The 26908-nt window shown below is 39.9% G+C and overlaps 1 protein-coding gene across 1 annotated transcript; it reads right to left on the reverse strand.

The window, feature by feature from the left end:
* Positions 1 to 15817: 15817 nt before the first annotated feature.
* Positions 15818 to 19341, reverse strand: LOC125530525 (proteasome subunit beta type-6). The gene is made up of 8 exons (XM_048694911.1): positions 19072 to 19341; positions 18461 to 18537; positions 17949 to 18004; positions 17714 to 17786; positions 17495 to 17606; positions 17111 to 17184; positions 16625 to 16699; positions 15818 to 16077 (listed from the first exon to the last, which is right to left on the reverse strand). Exons 1-8 carry the CDS (start codon positions 19205 to 19207, stop codon positions 15946 to 15948), a joined length of 735 nt encoding a protein of 244 aa, XP_048550868.1. The 5' UTR covers positions 19208 to 19341; the 3' UTR covers positions 15818 to 15945.
* Between the last annotated feature and the right edge of the window lie 7567 nt (positions 19342 to 26908).

Raw genomic sequence — 26908 nt, forward strand, 5'->3', positions numbered from 1 at the left:
TTAGCAACAAAGATCTTGCCTTCGCATATGTGGTAGAAGGTGTACCCAACAGTTTCTTTCGGGTATCCTATGAAGACACATTTCTCCGATTTGGGTTCGAGCTTATCAGGATGAAGCTTTTTCACATAAGCATCGCAACCCCAAACTTTAAGAAATGACAGTTTTAGTTTCTTGCCAAACCATAGTTCATATGGTGTCGTCTCAACGGATTTAGACGGTGCCCTATTTAACGTCAATGCAGCTGTCTCTAATGCATAACCCCAAAATGATAGTGGTAAATCAGTAAGAGACATCATAGATCGCACCATATCTAATAAAGTACGGTTACAACATTAGGACACACCATTACGCTGTGGTGTTCTAGGTGGCATGAGTTGTGAAACTATTCCACATTGTTTTAAATGAAGGCTAAACTTGTAACTCAAATATTCGCCTCCGCGATCAGGTCGTAGAAACTTTATTTTCTTGTTACGATGATTCTCCACTTCACTCTGAAATTCTTTGAACTTTTCAAATGTTTCAGACTTGTGTTTTATCAAGTAGATATACCTATATCTGCTTAAATCATCTGTGAAGGTCAGAAAATAATGATCCCCGCCGCGAGCTTCAATACTCATCGGACCGCATACATCGGTATGTATTATTTCCAATAAGTCATTAGCTCGCTCCATTGTTTCGGAGAACAGAGTTTTAGTCATCTTTCCCATGAGGCATGGTTCACAAGTATCAAATGATTCCAAAAGTCCATCTGCATGGAGTTTCTTCATGCGCTTTACACCAATATGACCTAAACGATAGTGCCACAAATATGTTGCACTTTCATTATCAACTTTGCATCTTTTGGCATCAATATTATGAATATGTGTATTACCACAATCAAAATTCAACAAAAATAGACCACTCTTCAAGGGTGCATGACCATAAAATATATTACTCATATAAATAGAACAACCATTATTCTCTGATTCAAATGAATAACCGTCTCGCATTAAACAAGATCCAGGTATAATGTTCATGCTAAACGCTGGCACCAAATAACAATTATTCAGGTCTAAAACTAATCCTGAAGGTAGATGTAGTGGTAGCGTGCCGACGGCGATCACATCGACCTTGGAACCATTCCCGACAACGTGCATCGTCACCTCATCCTTAGCCAACTATCGTTTAATTCGTAGCCCCTGTTTCGAGTTACAAATACGAGCAACTGAACTAGTATCAAATACCCAGGCGCTACTACGAGCATTACTAAGGTATACATCAATAACATGTATATCAAATATACCTTTGTTCACTTTGCCATCCTTCTTATCCGCCAAATACTTGGGGCAGTTCCGCTTCCAGTGATCAGTCCCTTTGCAGTAGAAGCACTTAGTTTCAGGCTTGGGTCCAGACTTGGGATTCTTCCCGGAAGTGGCAACTTGCTTGCCATTCTTCTTGAAGTTCCCCTTGTTTCCCTTGCCATTTTTCTTGAAACTAGTGGTCTTGTTAACCATCAACACTTGATGCTCCTTCTTGATTTCTACCTCCGCACTTTGAGCATAGCGAAGAGCTCGGGAATTGTATTATCCATCCCTTGCATATTATAGTTCATCACAAAGCCTTTGTAGCTTGGTGGCAGTGATTGAAGAACTCTGTTAATAACACTATCATCTAGAAGATTAACTCCCAACTGATTCAAGTGATTATGATACCCAGACATTTTGAGTATGTGTTCACTGATAGAATTGTTCTCCTCCATCTTGTAGCTATAGAACTTATTGGAGACTTCATATCTCTCAACTCGGGCATTTGCTTGAAATATTAACTTCAACTCCTGGAACATCTCATATGGTCCATGATGTTCAAAACGTCTTTGAAGTCCCGATTCTAAGTCGTAAAGCATGGCACACTGAACTATCGAGTAGTCATGAACACGCGACTGTCAGGCGTTCACAACGTCTATAGTTGCTGGAGGGGGTGGCACACCTAGCGGTGCATCAAGGACATAATTTTTTCTGTGCAGCAATGAGGATAATCCTCAAGTTACGGACCCAGTCCGTGTAGTTGCTACCATCATCTTTCAACTTAGCTTTCTCTGGGAACGATTAAAATTCAAGGGAACAGTAGCATGGGCCATTGATCTACAACATAGATATGCAAAAACTATCAGGACTAAGTTCATGATAAATTATGTTCAATTAATCATATTACTTAAGAACTCCCACTTAGATAGACATCCCTCAAGTCATCTAAATGATACGTGATCCAAATCAACTAAACCATGTCCGATCATCACGTGAGATGGAGTAGTCATCAATGGTGAACATCTCTATGTTGATCATATCAACTATATGATTCACGTTTGACCTTTTGGTCTCTAGTGTTCTGAGGCCATGTCTGTACATGCCAGGCTCGTCAAGTTTAACCCGAGTATTCTGCATGTCCAAAACTGTCTTGCACCCATTGTATGTGAACGTAAAGCCTATCACACCCGATCATCACGTGGTGTCTCAGCACGAGAACTGTCGCAACGGTGCATACTCATGGAGAACACTTATACCTTGAAATTTTAGTTAAGGGATCAGCTTATAATGCTACCGTCGTACTAAGCAAAATAAGATGCATAAAAGATAAACATCACATGCAATCAAAATATGTGACATGATATGGCCATCATCATCTTGTGCTTTTGATCTCGATCTCCAAAGGATCATCATGATCTCCGTCGTCACTGGCTTGACACCTTGATTTCCATCGTAGCGTCGTGGTTGTCTCGCCAACTATTTCTTCTACAACTATCGCTAACACATAGTGATAAAGTAAAGCAATTACATGGCGTTTGCATTTCATACAATAAAGAGACAACCATAAGGCTCCTGCTGGTTGCCAATAACTTCTACAAAACATGATCATCTCATACAATAACATATATCATATCATGTCTTGACCATATCACATCACAACATGCCTTGCAAAAACAAGTTAGACGTCCTCTACTTTGTTGCTACAAGTTTTACGTGGCTGCTATGGGCTTCTAGCAAGAACCGTTCTTACCTATGCATCAAAACCACAACGGTGATATATCAAGTTTGTTGTTTTAACCTTCAACAAGGACCGGCCGCAGTCAAATTCGACTCAACTAAAGTTGGAGAAACAGACACCCGCTAGCCACCTTTATGCAAAACTAGTTGCATGTCTATCGGTGGAACCGGTCTCATGAACGTGGTGATGTAAGGTTGGTCCGGGCCGATTCATCCAACATTACTGCCGAATCAAAATGAGACGTTGGTGGTAAGCAGTATGACGATCACCGCCCACAACTCTTTGTGTTCTACTCGTGCATATCATCTATGCATAGACCTGGCTCGGATGCCACTTTTGGGAAACGTAGCATACAATTTCAAAAAAATTCCTACGCTCACGCAAGATCTATCTAGGAGATGCATAGCAACGAGAGGGGGAAAGTGTGTATACATACCCTCGTAGACCGAAAGCAGAAGCGTTTGACATCGCGGTTGATGTAGCCGGACTTCTTCTCGTTCCAACCGATCAAGCACCGAACGTACGGCACCTCCGAGTTCTGCACACGTTCAGCTCGATGACGTCCCTCAAACTCTTGATCCAGCAAAGTGTCGAGGAAGTAGATGACTTCCGTCAGCATGACGGCGTGGTGATGGTGATGGTGAAGTGATCCACGCAGGGCTTTGCCTAAGCACTACGAGAATATGACCGAGGGTGTAATCTGTGGAGGAAGGCGCCGCACACGGCTAACAGATGTTGGTCTGTGTTCTAGGCGCCCCCCCCCCACCCTCATATATATAGGTGGGAGGGAGAGGGAGCATCCAAGAGGGGCGCCCAAGTAGGCCGAATCCTACTTGGGGTTCCTCGCCAATTCACCCCCCCTTCCTTATTAACCGGAGGGGAAAGAAAAGAGAGGGGGAGGGAAGGAAGGGGGGCCAAATCCTCCCCTTTCCTTCTCCCTTCTCCTCTTTCCTTCTCCTCCTATTTCGGCCTATATGGGGGCCCACCAGCCCCTTGTGGGCTGGTCTGTCCCTCTCTTGGCCCATAAGGCCCATATCTTTGTCGGGGATGCCCGGAACCCCTTCCAGTGACCTGATATGTACCCGATACCCTCCAGAACACTTTTGGTGTCTGAATACTATCTTCCTATATACCAATCCTTACCTCTCGGCCATTTAGAGAATCCTCGTCATGTCTGTGATCTCATCCAGTACTCCGAACAACATTCGGTCACCAAATCACATAACTCATATAATACAAAATCATCATCGAACGTTAAGCGTGCGGACCCTACGGGTTCGAGAACTATGTAGACATGACCGAGACACCTCTTCGATCAATAACCAACAGCAGAACTTGGATGCTCATATTGGTTCCTACATATTCTATAAAGATCTTTATCGGTCGAACCATTATGACAACATACGTTATTCCCTTTGTCATCGGTATGTTACTTGCCCGAGATTCGATCGTCGGTATCTTCCTACCTAGTTCAATCTCGTTACTGGCAAGTCTCTTTACTCATTCTGTAATACATCATCCCACAACTAACTCATTAGTCACATTGCTTGCAAGGCTTCTTATGATGTGCATTACCGAGAGGGGCCAGAGATACATCTCCGATACTCGGAGTGACAAATCCTAATCTTGATCTATGCCAACCCAACAAACACCTCCGGAGATACCTGTAGAGAATCTTTATAATCACCCAGTTACATTGTGATGTTTGATAGCACATAAGGTATTCCTCCAGTATCCGGGAGTTGCATAATCTCATAGTCAAAGGAATATCTATATGACATGAAGAAAGCAATAGCAATAAAACTGAACGATCAATATGCTAAGCTAACGAATGGGTCTTGTCCATCACACAATTCTCCTAATGATGTGATCCCGTTCATCAAATGACAACACATGTCCATGGCTAGGAAATTTAACCATCTTTGATTAACGAGCTAGTCTAGTAGAGGCTTACTACGGACACGATGTTTTGTCAATGTATCCACACATGTATCAGGTTTCCAGTTAATACAATTCTAGCATGAATAATAAACATTTATCATGATATAAGGAAATATAAAATAACAACTTTATTATTGCCTCTAGGGCATATTTCCTTCAGGGGACACAAGAGACTTTTTATTATTTGGTTGCAGGGTGGTTTGAGAGAGACCATCTTCATCCTACGCCTCCCACAGATTAATAAACCTTAGGTCATCCACTTGAGGGAAATTTGCTACTATCCTACAAAACTCTGCGCTTGGAGGCCCAACACGAGTCTACAAGAATAAATTTGTGTAGTAGACATCATAGCTATGTGTTTAATCTCTCTCTCTCTCTATCTCTATCTCTATCTCTCTTTCTCTCGTGTTCTTGATTTGGCACGATCTTGATGTATCGCGAGCTTTGTTAATATAGTTTGATCATATGGTGTTTCTCCCTCTCTATCTTGTTGTGATGAATTGAGTTTTACCTTTGAGATTTCGTTGTTATCGGATTGAATACTTTTATGGATTTGAGAGCACATGATGTATGTCTTGCTATGAATACCGTGGTGACAATGGGGTATCATATTGATTCACTTGATATGTGTTTTGGCACTCAACTTGCGGATTCCCAAGGTGACATTGGGGTAATCTATGCATAGGGGTTGATGCACATTCTCGTCCTTGTTTCTCTGGTAGAAATCTTGGGGCACTCTTTGAGTTTCTTTGTGTTGGATTGAGTATTATGAAGCTGAAATTGTCTGATGCATATCGCATAATCAACTCACGGATACTCGAGGTGACATTGGAGTATCTAGGTGACATTAGAGTTTGTTGATGTGTATCATATGGTGTCATTTTAGTACGAACTCTTAGATAGATCGATCGGAAAGGATAACGTGTGGTTATTTTAGTACGAACTCTTGGATAGATTGATCGTAACAACAACTTTGAGGTGGTTTCGTACCCTACAAACAATTTCTTCTTATGTTATCCTCTAGATAAGAACTTCGGAGTGATTCTTCATCGCACGTTGAGGGATGGTCATATGATCCAATTATATTAGCATTGTTGAGAGGTTGCTCTAGCGAAAGTACGGACCCTAGGCCTCATTTTCTGGCAATGCAATACCATTTGTGTTCTGTTTTATCAATTGTTACATTGCTGTTTTTTATTGTTACCATTATAAAATCAATATCTACTATCATTACTACACTTGTATCATCATATCTTCGCCGAACTAGCGCACCTATACAATTTACCATTGTATTTGGTGTGTTGAGGACACAAGAGACTTTTTATTATTTGGTTGCGGGGTTGTTTGATAGAGACCATCTTCATCCTATGCCTCCCATGGATTGATAAACCTTAGGTCATCCACTTGAGGGAAAATTGCTACTGTCCTACAAAACTCTGCGCTTGGAGGCCCAACACGAGTCTACAGGAATTAAGTTGCGTAGTAGACATCAAGCTCTTTTATGGTGTCATTGCCGGGGAGGTGAGTTCTTGAAGGTATATCTTTAGATCTTGCAATTTAATCTTTTAGTTTCTTGTTTTATCACTAGTTGTGGTTTTATAAAATAAAACTAAAAATGGAATTGATGTGGACTCATATTATTCGTTTTTATCATGTCTATCTTGAAAATGATGGGAAGGAAAATTGTGCCCAATTGATAGAAGAAGAATTCAATAAAATGTTTGACATAAAATCTTTGAATGAGCATGATTGCAATGTTGCTAGTATTAATTCTTTGAATATCCATGATGCTCATGATATGCAAATCCATAAGCTTGGGGATGCTATGTTTGATGAAGATGATATTTTTTGTGCCCCAAGTTTTGATGAGAAAAATTATTATGATGACAGAATGCCTCCTATTTATGATGATTATATTTATGAAAGTGGATTTGGAGAGGTCATGACTTTATTTAGTGATGATTCCACTATTTCAGAAGAAGTTTCAATTGATTATGAGAACAAAGCTGCTATCTATGATGATTATGGTTATGACATGTATGCTATAAAGAATAATGATAACCATGAAATTTGTCATCATGATTTTAATTTTCAATCACATGATAGTTATTTTGTTGAATTTGTTCCCACTATTAAGAATGAGAAGAAAATTGCTTGTGTGGAGAGTAATAATTTTTTTATGCATGTGGATCATGAAAAGAATGCTCTATGTGATAGTTATATTGTTGAATTCATTCATGATGCTACTGAAAATTATTATAAGAGAGAGACATATGCTTTTACGCATCTCAATAATATCAAGTTTCCTCTCGATATGTTGAAAATCTTGAAGTCATGCTTGTTTTGCCTTCCTATGCTAGTTCATTATTGCTCCCATAGATTGTTTGTTCGCAAAATCCCTATGCATAGGAAGTGGGTTAGGATTAAATATGCTAGTCATATGCTTCATGACGCACTCTTTGTGTTTCAATTCTTATCTTTTATGTGAGCATCATTGAAATCATCATGCCTAGCTAAAAAGGCATTAAAGAAAAGCGCTTGTTGGGAGACAACCCAACACTTTTACCTACTATTTTTGTGTGTTCACATGATTATGCTACTGTAGTAATCATGTTTTATAGCTTTTGTTCCAATGAAGTACCAAGTAAATCCTTTTGGATAGTGTGGATGATAGTTGACTTCATTTTGTGCAAAAACAAAAACTTTTGCACCCAGTAATAGAATTATTAAAATTCACTAGAGCAGGATAAAATTCTGAATTTTTGAAACATGATTGATATAAAAATTACCTATGTTTTCCTAAATTTTCAAAAAAAGGATTTATAGAAGTGTGGTCATTTTCCAGATCATTTCAGACTGTTCTGTAACAGATTATGTTTTCAATGCATAGTTTGTTTGTTTTCTAGTTTCTATTGCTTATATTGCTCAATATAAATTGTGGAAATGATAAGGTATAGTAGGAATTATTTGATAACAATTATGAATCTTGTCTTGACATTACCAAAGTGAATGATTTGTCTTTAGCATACTAACCTATCTCATGAAGTTCCGTTAAGTTTTGTGTGATTGAAGTTTTCAAGTTTTGAGTGAGATATCGATATGAGGAAAATAAGGAGTGGCAAGAACCTAAGCTTGGGGATTCCCAAGGCACCCCCAAGGTAATATTCAAGGAATATACAAGCAACTAAGCTTGGGCATGCCTCGGAAGGCATCCCCTCTTTCGTCTCCAACATTATCGGTAACCTTACTTGGAGCTATATTTTCATTCGTCACATGATATTGTTTTGCTTGGAGCATCATTTTTTTACTTTTAGTTGCTTACTTATATTTATAATAATGTTTTGCATCTTTTATTACAATAAAAATGTCAATTATAGCCTTTACCATGCTTGTTTTGCAAGTCTATAGGTTGCTGTTTGAAAACAGAAAGTTTTCTATCATTGTATGGATTTTTGAAAAATGCCAGAATGTGATAAAATATTGATATTTTTACACGTTAAGTTGTCATAAATTTTCTACAGTGTGTTAAATTTTCAGAATTTTTGGAGTTAAATAAGTATGAATATTCTTGCATCCTTTACAGACTATCTTGTTTGGACAGATTTCTGTTTCGCATATGTTTGCTTGTTTAATGATTCTATTTGAGGATGGGAGTATTAAATATGCAGAGGAATTTAATATGCAATTTTAAATTATAATTTTATTAATTTTCTACAGTAGAGAATGATAAGGTTATTGCATTGATTTATACTAACTTATCTCACGAGTTCTTGTTGAGCTTTGTGTGAATGAAGCTTTTAAGATTCAGGGAAATCGTGATATAAAAGGAATTAAGGAGACACAAAAGCTCAAGCTTAGGGATGCCCAAGGCATCCCATATAATATTTCAAGAAGTCTCGAGCATCTAAGCTTCGAAATGCCCCGGTAGGCATCCCACCTTTCTTCATCAACAATTATTTGTTAGTATCGATTGAGCCTATGTTTTTGCTTCTTCACATGATGTGTGCTATTCTTGGAATGTCATTTTATTTTGTTTTGCTTGATGTTTTAATAAAATACTTAGATCCGAAAGTTTTTAAATAAAAGAGAGTCCTCAAATAGCTACCCATTTACTTAACAAATCACTTGATCTTCACTTATATCTTTTTGGACTAGTTTGTTATTTACTCTTGTGCTTCACTTACATACTATGAGTAAATTGTTGAATGAATTGAATATCATGAAATTGAAATTACATGTTCATATCACTCCTAGTAGTATCTCCACATTGGTAGAAAGTGAAATCTTTTGAAGCTTGAAAATCACAATATTGGTCATACAAGCAATTCATGAATGATTAGTATAAGGAAGACAACTTTCACATGCAAATATATTATCTTGGACATATTCTATGATTGTGAATACCCATTAATTATTTTAAAACTCGAGCAAATTAGTTGAAGTTGGACAAGGAAGACAACGTAATGAGTTATGGTGGTGTATATTTGCATAGAAGTTATATTGTTATGGATCCTCCAACGTGAGGTGTTTGCTGAGGATCTTTTGCTAGCCAAAAATTCGTACTAAGTAGAGATACTACTTGTGCATCCAAAAACCCTTAAACACAGTTTCTTGCCATGAGTGTCCACCATACCTACATAGAGATTGAATAAGATCCTTCAAGTAAGTTGTCAATGGTGCATAAAGCAATAAAAATTGCTCCTAAATATGTTTGATCTTTTATTGTAAGGGAACATAAGCGTTGTACAAACTTGTGACGGCAAAGTAATAAAAGCGACTGACTACATAATAAAGGTTGCTATGATAAGGGGCAATATAACGTGACGTTCCTTTTCATTAAGAGTTTTTGCTCCTAAAAATAAAAAGCGCATGACAACCTCTGCTTCGCTCTGCGAAGGGCCTATCTTTTACTTTTCAGTATTTACTTTTATGCAAGAGTTAATAGTATGCATTCTCATTTCAACCTCAATTATTCTATAGCAGTTGGCAAGCATCATATGTGGTGGGGAAAGATCTAGGCACATATGGCCAGTCAAATATATTTGATCATGATTTATTATATTTGACATTTATCTCTATGATAAATGAGTTGGGAGGCGAAACATTAAGCCCATATCTTTCTTTGTGTTCGATGGATGCCATTTTTTCTAAAAATATGCTTTGAGTACTAGCAATCATAGAAGACTATATGATGATTGAGTATGTGGAGCTCTTACTTAGACTTTAGTGAATAAGTTGAATTGCAATTGTTTGGTGACTAAGAATATAGGTTGTTAAGTTTTAAGAGAAGGCATTGTTTGAACCATAACATGTGAATTGATTGCTAGGAAAGTGATTGAAATTATCATTGATCAAACTTATGCACTATGCTAGCATTCACACTTCATAAATCATTTCTTTAATCGTTTACCTACTCGAGGACGGGCAGGAATTAAGCTTGGGGGTGCTGATATGTCTCCAACGTATCTATAATTTATGAAGTATTCATGCCATGTTTACAACAAATTTATATGGTTTGGGTGCAATTTTATATGATTTAAATGGAACTAACCTGGACTGACACTGTTTTCAGCAGAACTACTGTGGTGTTCTTTTTTTGTGCAGAAATAAAAGTTCTCAGAATTGGACGAAACTTTTTGACGATTGTTTTTGGAAGGAAAGAGAAATAATGGAGCAAAGAACCACCGGTGGAGGGGCCTGCTGCCCACAAGACACCAGAGCGCGCCAGCCCCCCTCCCCCCTGGCGCGCCCTGGTGGGTGGTGGGGCCCCCGTGGCCCATCTCAGCGTGCAACCGATGCCAAGAAATCCTATAAATATAGAAACTCCCAAAAATAACCCTGGATCAGAAGTTCCACTGCCGCAAGCCTTTGTAGCCATGAAAAAACAATCTGGACCCTGTTCTGGCACTCTGTCGGTGGGGGAAATCGTCACCGGAGGACATCTTCATCATCCCGGCGGCCACCATGATGAGGAGGGAGTAGTCCACCCTCGGGGTTGGGGGTTTGTACCAGTAGCTGTGTGTTTAATCTCTCTCTCTCTCTCGTTCTTGATTTGGCACAATCATGTATCGCGAGCTTTGTTAATATAGTTGGATCATATGGTGTTTCTCCTTCTCTATCTTATTGTGATGAATTGAGTTTTCCCTTTGAGATTTCGTTGTTATCGGATTGAATACTTTTATGGATTTAAGAGCACTTGATGTATGCCTTGCTATGAATACCCGTGGTGACAATGGGGTATCATATTGATTCCCTTGATGTGTTTTGGCATTCAACTCGTGGATTCTCGAGGTGATATTGGGGTAATCTATGCATAGGGATTGATGCACGTTCTCGTCCTTGTTTCTCTGGTAGAAATCTTGGGGCACTCTTGGAGGTTCTTTGTGTTGGATTGAGTATTATGAAACTGAAATTGTTTGATGCATATCGCATAATCAACTCACGGATACTCGAGGTGACAATGGAGTATCTAGGTGGCATTGGAGTTGGTTGATGTGTATCATATGGTGCCATTTTATTACGAACTCTTAGATAGATTGATCGGAAAGGATAACTTGTGTTTATTTTAGTATGAACTCTTGGATGGATTGATCGGAAATAATAACTTTGAGGTGGTTTCATACCCTAGCTACAAACAATTTCTTCTTCTGTTCTCCGCTAGATAAGAACTTTAGAGTGATTCTTCGTCGCACGTTGAGGGATGGTCATATGATCCAATTATATTAGCATTGTTGAGAGATTGCACTAGCGAAAGTACGGACCCCGGGCCTCATTTTCAAGTATTGGAATACCGTTTGTACTCTATTTTATCAATTGCTACCTTGCTATTTTTTATTGTTACTATTACAAAAATAAATATCTACTATCATTACTACACTTGTATCACCATCTCTTCGCCGAACTAGTGCACCTATACAATATACCATTGTATTTGGTGTGTTGGGGACACAAGAAACTTTTTATTATTTGGTTGCAGGATTGTTTGAGAGGGACTATCTTCATCCTACACCTCCCACGAATTGATAAATCTTAGGTCATCCACTTGAGGGAAAATTGCTACTGTCCTATAAAACTCTGCGCTTGAAGGCCCAACACGAGTCTACAAGAATTACGTTGCATAGTAGACATCACCTGCCGGCCGTTGCGGAGGCGGTGGCGAGGAGGCGCCAGGAAGCGGAGAACATCGCGCTCTACCTCATCCACATCCTCCACAAGTGTGCTGAAGCCATTGAGGCGGGTGACTATGCGGCTGCGACCGGCAAGCTCACTGAGGCACGCATGATGCTTGTGACGTCGTGATACATCTCCAACGTATCTATAATTTATGAAGTATACATGCCATGTTTACAGTAATTTCATATGGTTTTGGTGCACTTGTGTATGACTTCTATATGATTTTCATGGACTAACATATTGACCTAGTGTCCAGCGCTAGTTCCAATTTCTGATTGTTTTTTGTTGTTTTCCAAAAAATCCATATCAAATGAATTCCAATTGCAGCAAAACTTTTTGACGATTTTTTCTAGAGGGAAATGGACCTAGAAGGCTTCGGGGGAGTACCAGAAGACCCACAGGGTCCCACAAGGCACATTTTGCCCCCTGTGGCACCTCTTTGCGTGATTCCAACGCTGAAAAATTATATAAATTCAGAAACCCCCGAAAGTTAACTTAGAACTTCAACTCCGCCGTCGCAAGCCTCTGTACTGAGGCGATCTCATCTGAAAGCCTTCTCTGGTACCCTGTCGGAGGGGGAAATCATCACCAGAGGTCATCTTCATCATCCCGGTGGCCACCATAACGAGGAGGGAGTAGTTCACCCTCGGGGCTGAGGTTATGTACCAGTAGATATGTCTTTGTTCTCTCTCTCCCCCCCCCTCTCTCTCTCGTGTTCTTTATTTGTCATGATTTTGATGTATCACGAGCTTTCTTAATATAGTTGGATCATATAGTGTTTCTTCCTCTCTATCTTGCTGTGATTAATTGAGTTTTTTACCTTTGCGGTTTCACTATTATCAGATTGAATACTTTTTGGATTTGCGAACACTTGATGCATGTCTTGCATATGGATACCCATGGTCACAATAGGGTGTTCTACTGATTCACTTGATATATGTTTTGGTATCCAACTTGCGGATTATCGTGACATTAGGGTAATCTATACATAGGGGTTGAGGGGCGCGGCGGCCGGAGCAGAGCGGGAGCAACTCCAAGACATGGCGCGCAAGAGAGAGGCGTCGGCAGACGGTAGAGAGCGGCGACACTGATGGGTGGGGTGGACAGTGGAGAGACATAGGATTCTTTCAAACGAGTGGGGAATTTGGCCCCGAATCAGAGGAGGGAGGGGTGTACTGACGCAAGTTTGCAAACAAAAAAACATGTAAATGGCCCACTAACACGTATCTCCTATGTGCACAAGTGGACCGGTCAAAAAGTGCCATGGTGGCAAAATACATACAAAAGCGAAAAATGTAGCCAGTAACCGTATGAGTTCGTTGGAGCAAAGTACAATTGCGGTAACATGTCATTCTTTTAATACAATGACCAAAGTGACTATGATGGATAGGTTTAGTGACCCGTAATGCATTTTACTCATTGTAGAACGGGTCCGTTCAAATTAGCAAGCCCAAGCTGGTCCATTGTGTACTTGGGAACCAAAAGAACATAGCATCAAGCGGCAAAATCTATACCTACTAATAAGCAAGGTGTATTTCTTCAAATTTTTCATCCATTCATCATCGATTTTTTTTTCTATCCAAGGTGGTACGAAACTTTTGTGTGTCTATCCGCTAGAAAAGAAAAAAGGTTGGTCTAGAATTCCATAATTGGGCCGTGCGCGGTCCGGCCCAACGAAGCCAGCCCACTTATTATTCTCGACTTAGTTAAGAAGACCTTATTTGTCGCATGAAGCGATAAATACTGGAAGCTGCCCACAGGGCGCCGAAGACTGGGCTGGCCCATTTTCATTGTTTCGATGTTCTATTTCTACTTTTCTTTTTTTCCTTTCTCTTTCCCTTTTATATTTCTTTTTCCTTCTTTATTTTTTTCTGTCAAGTAAAAAATTACGAAAATATTCATAATTTCGATTTTTTGTTCAGATATTCAAAAAATGGTCAGAATTCAAATTTTTTGTTCCTGATATGAAAAATGTTCGGAACATTTCCAGAATTGCTGTTTCGAAATTTTATCATTTTTTAAAAAAAAATTGCGTTTTTTAAAAATTCTTCGAGATTTTATTACAAAAATTACATTTTATAAAATGTTTCATATTTTAAAATATTCTTGTTTTAGTGAAATGTTCACAAATCTAAAATAATATTTTCTTCTGAGAAAACATTTTCTAAAATTGGTTTGAATGTTACCCTTTAAAAAAATTCAACAATATTTGTATTTTTATAAAATTTTCATGTTTCCAAAATATTGTTTGTGAATTCCAAAAACTATTAATGTTTCTAGTTTTGTTCGTGTTTTTTCCAAAAATATTGGAATTTTCAAAAAAAACAATTGTTCACATTTTTGAAAATTATTCGGGATTTAAAAAATTGTTCACGTTTCCAAGAATATTCGCCAATTCATTTTTTTCAATGTTAAAAAATAAAAAGTATTTCTAATCTGATGCTATAGTATTTTATTAAATATTTGCGCTGGCTATTGTAAGAGAATATGTTGTTTGGCTTTAATTATAGCAAAATTATGGACACTTGAGCACTAAAATAATTAAAGAGAATAAACCATCAAAAAAAGGGACATTCATGCCTGATTATGCTAATGAAATGGGATTTATGTGTTGTGATTAACAATCCACATGGTTACGCTGTAGTAGGATAGAGCGGTCGAAGCAACCATGTCCCGAAGGTCGCCGCGTAGCCACCAAATGAGGAGGCAGCCAAAACCCTAAGATGGAGGCAGACCCAGAGGAAAAAGGCATGAGTTGGGTACTCGCCACCACACCGACCAACCCCACCACTATCAAGATTTCCCGTGTCAAACATGTTCAGTGTGTAGATCATAAGTCCTTGCTTTGTCGTGTAAAGATCATAACTCCTTGCTCTGTCGCCTATCATTGTGGAGATCATTTTTTGGATGGCACGTCAATTATTTTCGTTGCTTCTCGCAAAAAAATAACTCCTGTCGCAACGCACGGGCATATGTGCTAGTAAAAAAACAGAGTATAAGGGACACTCTACAGTGACGCGCCATCAGGAGACGACCAATATCAAGGGAGACCACCTTCACCACAAACATCAAGGTTCCAGAGAAGTATGAGTACTTACGAGTTACGACTGCTTCCATAGTATGGCCCTTGACAAGTTATAAGCACAAGAATTAATCCACGTCACGTCAAAAAGAAAAAGAATTAATCCACGTAGAAACATCAGTACCATTGAATTACACACGCGCGCGCGCGTTGCATCTGCAGGAACAAACCAGACATACTTTGCACTACCAGCCAGGCAGAGGGGAGTTGGTTTGTTTTGATTAATCCAAAACCTGGGTGCTGACAGTTCTTGAAAGAAAATCTGCTTTGTATCTTCATCGGGGTGGTCAAAAACCTGGGTCCAATTAGTCTATTTTATTTTTAGCGTTTCTACAGACATGTTAAATAAGTCACACAAATTTTTTAAGTCTCCAAAGTAAGCCATATTGCTCTCTGCGGTTCTAGAATTTTTCTTTTCTTTCCAGCGACACTATCCACTACTACACCGGCCAGTATAATTTTCAGCGTCTAGTTTTCGCAGGTACATCTTCAGCAAGCAATGACAGGTTGCATTTCGTTGAGCAAGACGTAGCTGTGTTGGCACAAGCATATGCCATAGTCGAGTTGCACCGCAAGGCACAGATCCATCAAGATGATTCATAGACACGTGAACACCAAAACTATTTTAAGTTGTAATAACAAGGTGGAAAACAAGCTGGTGTCAACAGAATCTATTCCAAGCAACGTTCGGCTCACATCTAGAACAAGTCATCAGTACAATAGGGATTTCACTGGACCATCGCATCAGAGCTCCCAGCTGCGAGAATGTCGAGGAGAGAGTTTTGGGGCTCCATCTCTTCATGCCAGAGTGGCAGTTTGTCACCAGGGTGGAAGCTCCTCTTAACACCCGCCTCGTTAATCTGTGCAAGAATTCTCAAATCAGTACATCTAACTAGGTAGACAAAGTCTTTGGGAAAACAAAGAGCAGTTATTAAGCAACAGGTTGATGCAACCTCCAATTTTAACAAGGAGGCATATTTCGACAAGCTGCTAAGATTACCCGAGGCACAGTTTGCAAAACAAACATGACTTTTCAACAAAAAGAAGGGGGGTTAAGACAAGATGACAACAGATCCAACAGAGGAAAAGGTGTGCCACCCTATTCCAATTGACATTTTAAGCACAACCAAATCTAGACAAGTTCAGAAAATCAAGGCTACGAAAGTTGGTGCTGTTTTATAAGTTTACTCATCTCATTTTAAAACCATCACAGGAGACTGTTAGATATTGGTTTTAATTTTGACTGGTATCTCATCTTGGTTAATGAAGCCATCACAAGAGAGGTTGCATCATCCTTATGTTGCAAAATAAAGTCAATTCAAATAAGCAAGTCCAAGTTTCCATAATGCTGTCTATTTCTCAACCAAAAGAAACAAAGAATGAAATCTGTATGAAAAGAACACTTACAGTAACAGTGCGAACAACCCCTCCACTAGCACCATCACGAGCAATAGCAAGGGAAACCACCTTCACCACAAACTTCTGTTGAGATCAGGACAAGGAAGAACATGTTAGGAGATGCGCTGCAATGACTCAAAGCTTAGACTAATGAGAAATGATGGTTCAGCCATACAATTCAGGACTATGTAATGGGAATCAAAAAAAAAATCAGGACTATGTAATTAATATTACAATCTATTCTCGCAATGTCAACGATGAGGCAAATTGACAGAAAAGCCATCAAAAAACTTCATTCTACTTCAAGGAAATAAGAAAACCATTTTGTGTCACAGCTACAAAATAAGCAGCGAATAGAAGCAATATGGGAACTGAACATAGCTTCAGACTGGACTGAGCCTCATGCATTAAATAAACTATGTCCTATCACTCCTTTTTTGGCAGAAAAGATCTCCTAATTCTTTCTAGTTCCTCAGAAGAAACTAAATGCCGTACCTCAGCTTCTTCCTGGGTCATACCCTCTTTCCATTCATGATCCATCAATCCATACAGGTAACTGGAACCAGATCCTGAAAAGCCCAGCGATAACATAAAGTGTGAGAACGTGCACCTGGTATATCATACACTAAAGCCGAATTAGCATAACAGCATGCTCATTGTTTCTCAGCACTCGACAGAGCCAGATTGCACTCAACCAGGATAAGAAGTGTGGTTAACATCCCAGTATGTTTTGCAAACCGCAAACGACTAAGTGAGTACAAGCTTGCCAGAGTGCACAAGGTTTGTTGCAAAAGAGCCCTAGAAGCTACTAAAAGATGTCGACTCAACTACTCAAGTATAGGTAAGGAATGATGCACTTCTACTATTGGGGAAACTAACCTCCAATTGCGAATGGTTGCCTCAGAATCGTTCCACCAAGAGGAACCGAGTAAATTTGGCCTCCCTCGTATTTGTCCCATCCACCAACTATCATTCCAGCTTGCAACATGCTCTGGCCATTGATAAAAAAAAATAAGAAATGGAATGACATGTGTATCATGAAGGTAAACAAACATTAAGCACCATCTCTTGTTATCTCGAAGGCTAGAGAAGCTATACCTTGTTCTGATAGGCCAATAACCTAACTAAGTTGGATGCAACTTTCACGGTAGCTGGTTGCCCAAGCTGGATTCTGTACATGATGAAGGACAAATTCAGCAACAACTTCCAAATCAAATACTTAATTGGCCATGATCATGACCAATGGGATCTAGGTTCCATACAATTTAGGGAATAATGAAGAAAGATAATAGAATCATGAGAAGCTAAAAAGCGTTTTGCACAAAGTACTTACGTGTGCTGGTGGAGAAAATAACGTACATAATCCGAAATAATTTGTGTGTCAGCAGCCTGCAAGATAATGAGAAGCATGCTAACATGAGACATACAGCACATATGAACAGAAAATAGGATATCGGACTAGCAAACATAAAGGCAGCAGACGATGAACACTGAAGATGTTGTGAGGACTCAAGATTTCCACTCTTCCACAAGACAAGCAAATGGTAGGCAACAACAAAATGATTGCACGCGAAAGCAAAACACAAAATCTTGTATTGCAAGCTTTTATTTTGTTGAGTTTATTATCAACACCAGCAATTACACATACCTTTCAGTGCAAAAAATAATAATTAAACATACCATAATCATAAATTTAGGGAATAGTGAAGATATGAAAGTAAGATTTTTTTTTAACTTATGAAATTGACTACTCAATGGTGCCTACCCAACCATCTAAATGTCACAGTAACACTGGATAACAACATGGAATGTGCCTGATCTTGAGCATGATTTATAAGCACTTACAGATCCAGAGCGGCAGACGTAGACATTATCAGTCAGCTGACTAATCTTGTCCGAAGCACGGTTTGCGACATACATTCCTGTGAGGCAGCAAACGGACATTAAGCGAAGCAAATAAAAATGCAGAGAGAAAAACAGATCAAATGTCGGCTTCATTTATTTATTGAATTCAAACATACACAGCAAGGCTTTGCAACGCTAAGGAGATAGCACTGTAGTAACTAACACCTCAGGGGAGCCATGTTCTCCAGTAAGTCGTTGGGAACATTTGTGACAGTGGTAGAAGGTTTCAGACTTGACAAGACACAGCACTGCAGGACCCAGTAACAATAACTATCATAGCAAATCCTGGGTTTGTCTGCCTCTATCTAATAATAATCCAGGGTTTCCCCTGATCTCGCAACTAGAATACCAAGGGGGAAAACACTGAATTAGGAGGGGCGTCTCGTATCGTATAATATGTTAACAACATGGCCAGCGGCACCAGCCGCATCCCTCGATTCGGTTCTTCCCTCACGGCGGAATCGGACGCCCGACGCGCCATCTCCAACCCTGACCTAGCCGCTGCTGCTGGATCCACGGGGCGCATCAAGGGATCGGGGCGGGGGGCGTACCGGTGCTGGTCCTGGAGTCGGCGGCGAGCACGACGCCGCCGTCGTAGCAGACGCCCACGATGGTGGTGCCCATCCGGTGCTCCCCGTCGGTGGGCGCGTCGGCGGAGGAGGGGCCCATGAGCGAGGCGGCGTCCATGGCGGGGATCGAACCCTAGCAGGCGGCTTCCGCGGTGAGCGAGCGAGCGAGATGTGGAGCGGGAGGCGACGGTGCGTGCTGGCTATTGGCTCTGTCTGCGGCGGCTTGCTATGGCCTCGCACGCAAGAAAGAAACGAGACGGGCCGGTGTCTGGGTCGGACCCGTCCGGGTGCGATCCATTCGACTCGGTCACGATGATCAATTGGTGCCATCTCAGGACTGACTGCAACGAAAAGCTCCAGGAACGAAACGAAAACAAAAACGCACAAATGATGGAATCATCAAAAACGTCTCATAGTCGATACAAACTTTACCTTTTACACTACTAATATCATCAACGAGTCTAGAATAAAACCAAAATAATGCAACACACCCATGCAACCTAAATTTTTCATCTGCCTTTTTGAACTTGGCCTCTTGATATAAAGATAGGATGAGAAACCCGTTTTGCGATGTTTTGTAGGCAATTGATGTGAAGATGATCCTACGGATGTCGGTATATGAAGAGACGAAAGATTCATGGGCTTCGAAATGGGATCCAAAGGTCTACTTGTCGGTCAAAGGAGCTTTCAAGGTTAGTAGGACACAATGTGCAACCGAGATAGTAGTCCTGGCAATGACAATTGTTTTGTTGGGCTTGCATGCTGCACGTTGAATAATTACTCTTATAGAGGATGTTGGAGTACCCGCCTCTTGATGCTCGTCGAGGGCAAAGAACATCTCCGAGTCGTTTGTTTCCAAGTGGCGTGTCGTAGGGCCTCTCAGGGCATCTCTGCACCGTCCGATCTGCCCAAATAGCCGGGTCTGGGCGACCCATCTAGCGGTCCATGACTGGTGGACCGAGGGTGCGCCCAAGGCCGCCGACAGTTGGGATTACCCGACCACTCTTATTGTTAGTGTACTACACCCTTACACTTGGGGGTTACCCAACCACTCTTACGAGAGAGCGGCATCATTGTGTTGATTTTCTCTCATGCAATTGTGGTCTTGAGGCATTCTTTGAGAATGTTGCACCACCCTTGAACATGAGAGGCGACATTGCGGAAATCCTTGTCATTCTTTTGAGTCCAGATGCTCCAGCAGGCAACATGCCATGATTATAGTGTCTAGAGCAATATCATTAGGTAGAGCTTGCACAACAAGACGCACCTCATCAAAGAAAGATATTCATCTATTCTTTTTGGGAATGATTCTGTGGCAATTTTTTGAGAAAAAGTGCAATCTCGGAAGAGGAGGAGAAGGGTTTCATCTTGCCCATTATTGCAGATGGCACAGTTGTAACCTTGCAGGTGAAAAGATTTTCTGCTAAGAACTTCCTAGTGTTAAACTGTTAATTATGGCATGTAACAACACCCAACATATTTATGTCAGATGTGAAGCACATTTCTAGAGTTTTATAAATAGAATGTGAGCATCACCCCACCTCTTAAGAATTTGTACATATTCACTGCAGAGTAGCTTGATGTGTTCCATGGTTAGCTCCACTTATCATTCTGAACCACATCTTGACTTGAAAGAATAGTGATTCATAGTTGCATGAATTGTTGATGAGCCTGTGAAGTACTTCTTCCAAGTTATCAATTTCCATAACACTTTGAAGAGAGACATGCTCATTAATTGTTGTAAAGGAGAGGGGTTTCAAAAATCTAGCTTGAAGGCTATGATCTAGCCATCTATCTTCCTAGAATATCATTGTATTTACTTTTCTTGCTTGACAGGTTGCAACTTGTTTGTATATAGGCGACGGATTTAGAACTGATTTCCACCAAAAATTATCCAGCTATCCTTCCATGGGATGGTGCAACAGAATAATACTCCCTTCGTTTTTCTTTACCCCGCGTATTAGCTTTGGTCAAAGTCAAGTTTTGTAAACTTTGACAAAGTATATAGACAAAAATATTAACATATACAATAACAAATAAATACCATTAGATTCATTATTGAATGTACTTTCACATCATATAGATTTGTTATGGTAAATGTTTATATTGTTTTCTATAAAGTTGGTCAAATTTTACAAAGTTTGACTTTAGTCAAATCTAATATATAGAGTAAATAAAAATGGAGGGAGTATTATTCCCACATCATCTTTATCCATGGAAAAATTTCATAGTTAAAGAACTTGTGTAGGTGATTAATTAGTAGAGCCTTATTATGAGTAGAAATATCCAAGAATGGTAAAGTTGATTCCTATTATTGCCTCTAGGACTAGCTCAAGTGTTGTATGATGATTATGTTTTCCTAGTCATAGGAATTTGTTTAATGAAAGAAGGATGTCGACAACATTGAAAGTATGATGTTAGAAGAACGCTCATACTGAATTGACCCAAGTTGTTTGTTATGCTTAGAGATGTTATCGTCGAGTCTACAATTTATAACACGAGAGAGTTAAAGTATGCCTAGTTCCTTAGACCATGGGAGTATCGAGTCATTTCATACCGGACGATAGACTTTGGGGTTGCTCCAACATCATCTGTAACACTGTGATCATAATGACAACTTACAGGTTCATCAGAAAGTATGACATGGGGCAAGATAGCTAAAGAGTGGGATTTGCTTCTCTAACGATGGAAAGATATTCTTAAGGCCCTCTCAGTGTGATGCCATCCATCATCGTATGGCCAGACACAGGTGACTAGCTCACACGGATGCCAAAACATGACAACAAGAAAGAACAAAAACAGTAACGAGGAGACCAATATAGTGAGCATGTGAATGACTCACGGGGATACCGATATATCTCACCTCAGGTTTTGTAACATATCGTGACGAAAAGGAATAGGAAATGATAACCAAAGGTTCAATCGAATATCATTCGTGTAAACATAAGGATAAATATGGATGTCCACGGTTCTGTTATTGATCATTGAAAGAAAGGTGTTTTCATTCATGTCTATGTTTTACCGAACCTACATGGTCACACGCTTAAGGGAATTATGATCTGTTGAGTTTTAGTTGAGTGAGGAATATGAGAAAATATTCTCGAAATAGTTTCAGGAATAAAAAATAGTTTTGAGAGAAACCGGTAGGGTTTCGGGGTTACTGGAAGTGTTTTGAGGAGTACCGGTAATACCGGGAAATCATTTATAGGTGGAAATTGTTTTACGGGACAAAAATATAAATTGTAAAGGGTTGCAATATTATTGGGAGGCCAGTGGAATCTATTTAAGTCATTGGGCTAAAGAAAAAAATAAAATACCTATAGGGAAAAAAGATAGTGCGCCCTAAGTGAAGGAAATATTCCCTAGAGGCAATAATAAAGTTATTATTTATTTCCTCATATCATGATAAATGTCTATTATTCATGCTAGAACTGTATTAACCGGAAACTTAGTACATGTGTGAATACATAGACAAACAGAGTGTCACTAGTATGCCTCTACTTGACTAGCTCATTAATCAAAGATGGTTAAGTTTCCTAACCATAGACATGAGTTGTCATTTGATTAACGGGATCACATCATTAGGAGAATGATGTGATTGACTTGACCCATTCCGTTAGCTTAGCACTTGATCGTTTAGTTTACTGCTATTGCTTTCTTCATGACTCATACATGTTCCTATGACTGTGAGGTTATGCAACTCCCGATTACCGGAGGAACACTTTGTGCGCTACCAAACGTCACAACGTAACTGGGTGATTATAAAGGTGCTCTACAGGTGTCTCCGATGGTACTTGTTGAGTTGGCATAGATCAAGATTAGGATTTGTCACTCCGATTGTCGGAGAGGTATCTCTGGGCCCACTCGGTAATGCATATCACTATAAGCCTTGCAGGCATTCTAACTAATGGGTTAGTTGCTATATGATGTATTACAGAACAAGTAAAGAGACTTGTCGGTAACGAGATTGAACTAGGTATTGAGATACCAACGATCGAATCTCGGGCAAGTAACATATCGATGACAAAGGGAACAATGTATGTTGTTATGCGGTTTGACCGATAAAGATCTTCGTAGAATATGTGGGAGCCAATTTAAGCATCCAGGTTCCGCTAGGTTATTGACCGGACACGTGTCTCGGTCATGTCTACATAGTTCTCGAACCCGTAGGGTCCGCACGCTTAAAGTCCGGTGACAATCGGTATTATGAGTTTTTGTGTTTTGATGTACCAAAGGTAGTTCTGAGTCCCGAATATGATCATGGACATGATGAGGAGTCTTGAAATGGTCGAGACGTAAAGATCGATATATTGGATGACTATATTGGACACCGGAAGTGTTCTGAGTGGTTTCGAAGAAAACCGGAGTGCCCGAGGGTTACCGGAACCCCCCGGGAGAAATAGTGGGCCTTCGTGGAGAGAGAGAGGGCTGGCCTAGGGCAGGCCGCGCGCTGATACGTCCATTTTGCATCATGCTTTTATATCGATATTTATTGCATTATGAGCTGTTATTACACATTATGTCACAATACTTATGCCTATTCTCTCTTATTTTACAAGGTTTACATAAAGAGGGAGAATGCCGGCAGCTGGGATTCTGGGCTAGAAAATGAGCAAATATTAGAGACCTATTCTGCACAGCTCCAAAAGTCCTGAAACTTCACGGAAGACGTTTTCCAAATATATATAAAATACTGAGAGCAAGAACTTCACCAGGAGGCCACACCCTGCCCACGAGGGTGGGGGCGCGCCCTACCCCCTGGGCGCGCCCCCTACCTCGTGGGCCCCCTGGTGGCCCTCCGGTGGCCATCTTCTGCTATATGAAGTCTTTTGACGGGGAAAATATAACAAGCCATCTTCTCAGATGAAACTCCGCCACCACGAGGCGGAACCAATCTAGGGCTCTAGCGGAGCTGTTCTGCCGGGGAAACTTCCCTCCCGGAGGGGGAAATCATCGCCATCGTCATCACCAACGCTCCTCTCATCAGGAGAGGACAATCTCCATCAACATCTTCATCAGAACCATCTCCTCTCAAAACCCTAGTTCATCTCTTATATCCAATTCTTGTCTCCAAGTCCGGGATTGGTGCTAGTAGGTTGCTAGTAGTGTTAATTACTCCTTGTAGTTGATGCTAGTTGGTTTAATTGGTGGAAGATCATATGTTCAGATCCTATATGCATATTAATACCCCTCTGATTATGAACATGTTTATGCTTTGTGAGTAGTTACTTTTGTTCCTGAGGACATGGGAGAAGTCTTGCTATTAGTAGTCATGTGAATTTGGTATTCGTTCGATATTTCGATGAGATGTATGTTGTCTCTCCTCTAGTGGTGTTATGTGAACGTCGACTACATGACACTTCACCATTATTTGGGCCTAGAGGAAGGCATTGGGAAGTAATAAGTAGATGACGGGTTGCTAGAGTGACAGAAGCTTAAACCCTAGTTTATGCGTTGCTTCGTAAGGGGCTGATTTGGATCCATATGTTTCATGCTATGGTTAGGTTTACCTTAATACTTTTTTTGTAGTTGTGGATGCTTGCAATATAGGTTAATCATAAGTGGGATGCTTGTCCAAGTAAGGGCAGTACCCAAGCACCGGTCCACCCACATACCAAATTATCAAAGTACCGAACGTGAATCATATGAACGTGATGAAAACTAGCTTGACGATATTCCCATGTGTCCTCGGGAGCGCTTTTCTCTATATAAGAGTTTGTCCAGGCTTGTCCTTTGCTACAAAAAGGATTGGGCCACCTTGCTGCACTTTATTTACTTTTGTTACTTGTTGCTCGTTACAAATTATCCTATCACAAAACTATCTGTCACCACTTATTTCAGTACTTGCAGAGAATACCTTGCTGGAAACCGCTTATCATTTCCTTCTGCTCCTCGTTGGGTTCGACACTCTTACTTATCGAAACGACTACGATAGATCCCCTATACTTGTGGGTCATCAAGACTCTTTTCTGGCGTCGTTGCTGGGGAGCGAAGCACCTTTGGTAGGTGGAATTTGGTAAGGAAAAATTTATATAGTGTGCTGAAATTTACTGTCACTTGTTACTATGGAAAGTAATCCTCCGAGGGGCTTGTTCCGGGTATCTTCACACCGACCTGTAGAGCAAATATTTGCTCCTCAACCTACTGAACCTACTAAAAATAAAAATGAAAATGTCTGCTTTGAAATTCCTTCGGGTATGATAGAAAAACTGCTAGCTAATCCTTTTTTAGGTGATGGAACAAAACATTCCGACGAGCATCTAATATATGTGGATGAAGTTTGTGGATTATTTAAGCTTGCAGGTGTACCCGGAGATGTTGTTAAGAAGAAGGACTTCCCTTTATCTTTGAAGGGAGATGCATCGACATGGTATAGGCTATGTGATGATATGGGGTCTTGGAATTACAAACGATTGAAATTGGAATTTCATCAGAAGTTTTATCCTATGCATCTTGTTCATCGTGATCGCAATTACATATATAATTTTTGGCCTCGCGAAGGAGAAAACATCACTCAAGCTTGGGGGAGGCTTAAATCAATGTTATATTCATGCCCCAATCATGAACTCTCAAGAGAAATGATTATTCAAAATTTTTATGCTCGGCTTTCTGATAACAATCGCAACATGCTTGATACTTCTTGTGCTGGCTCTTTTATGATGAAGACTATTGAATTCAAATGGGATTTATTGGAAAGAATTAAACGCAACTCTGAAGATTGGGACCTCGACAAAGGTAAGGAGTCATGTATGACACCTAGTTTTGATTGTGTTAAATCTTTTATGGATACCAATATTTTTCATAAATTTAGCATTAAATATGGACTTGACTCTGAGATAGTAGCTTATTTCTGTGAATCTTTTGCTACTTATGTTGATCTCCCCAAGGATAAGTGGTTTAAATACCATCCTCCCATAGAAGCAAAAGTAGCTGCACCTATTAAAGTTGAAGAAAACATTGTCACTTATAATGATCCTATTGTTCCTACTGCTTATGTTGAGAAACCACCTTTCCCCATTAGGATAAAGGATCATGCTAAAGCTTCAACTGTAGTTCGTAAAAGCAATATTAAAACATATACACCTCCTGAGCAAGTTAAAGTTGAACCTAATATTGCTATTGTTAAATATCTCTTGTCTGATAATATTGATGGGCATCTTATTTATTTCTGTGATGAAACTGCTAGAATTGCTAAACCCTGTGCTAAAGATAAACCTAGACCTGTGGTAGGAATGCCTGTTATTTCTGTTAAAATAGGAGATCATTGTTATCATGGCTTATGTGATATGGGTGCTAGTGCTAGCGCAATACCTCATTCCTTATACAAAGAAATTATGCATGATATTGCACCTGCTGACATAGAAGATATTGATGTCACAATTAAACTTGCCAATAGAGATACTATTTCACCAATGGGAATTGTTAGAGATGTTGAACTCTTGTGTGGGAAAACTAAATATCCTGCCGATTTTCTTGTTCTTGGTTCCCCACAAGATAGCTTTTGTCCCATTATATTTGGTAGACCCTTCTTAAACACTGTTAATGCTACCATAGATTGCAAAAGGGATGTTGTTACTATCGGTTTAGATGATATGACTCATGAATTTAATTTCTCTAAATTTAGTAGACAACACCATGAAGAAGAATTACCTACTAAGGATGAAATTATTGGTCTTGCTTCTATTGCCGTACCTCCTAGTGATCCTTTAGAACAATACTTGCTAGACCATGAAAATGACATGTTTATGAATGACAGAAGGGAATTAGATGAAGTATTCTTTAAACATGAACCTATTCTGAAAAACAATTTACCTATTGA

This window comes from Triticum urartu, chromosome 1, assembly GCF_003073215.2.
Source record: "Triticum urartu cultivar G1812 chromosome 1, Tu2.1, whole genome shotgun sequence".
Taxonomy (NCBI): Eukaryota; Viridiplantae; Streptophyta; class Magnoliopsida; order Poales; family Poaceae; genus Triticum; species Triticum urartu.

Coding starts and splice junctions, on each gene's coding strand:
- LOC125530525 (XM_048694911.1), bottom strand. CDS start 19,207: ATGGACGCCGCCTCGCTCATGGGCCCCTCCTCCGCCGACGCGCCCACC. Junction 17,607..17,713: donor TATTGGCCTATCAGAACAAG/GTATAGCTTCTC, acceptor ATCAATGGCCAG/AGCATGTTGCAAGCTGGAAT. Junction 16,078..16,624: donor GGGTTGTTCGCACTGTTACT/GTAAGTGTTCTT, acceptor ATTCTTGCACAG/ATTAACGAGGCGGGTGTTAA.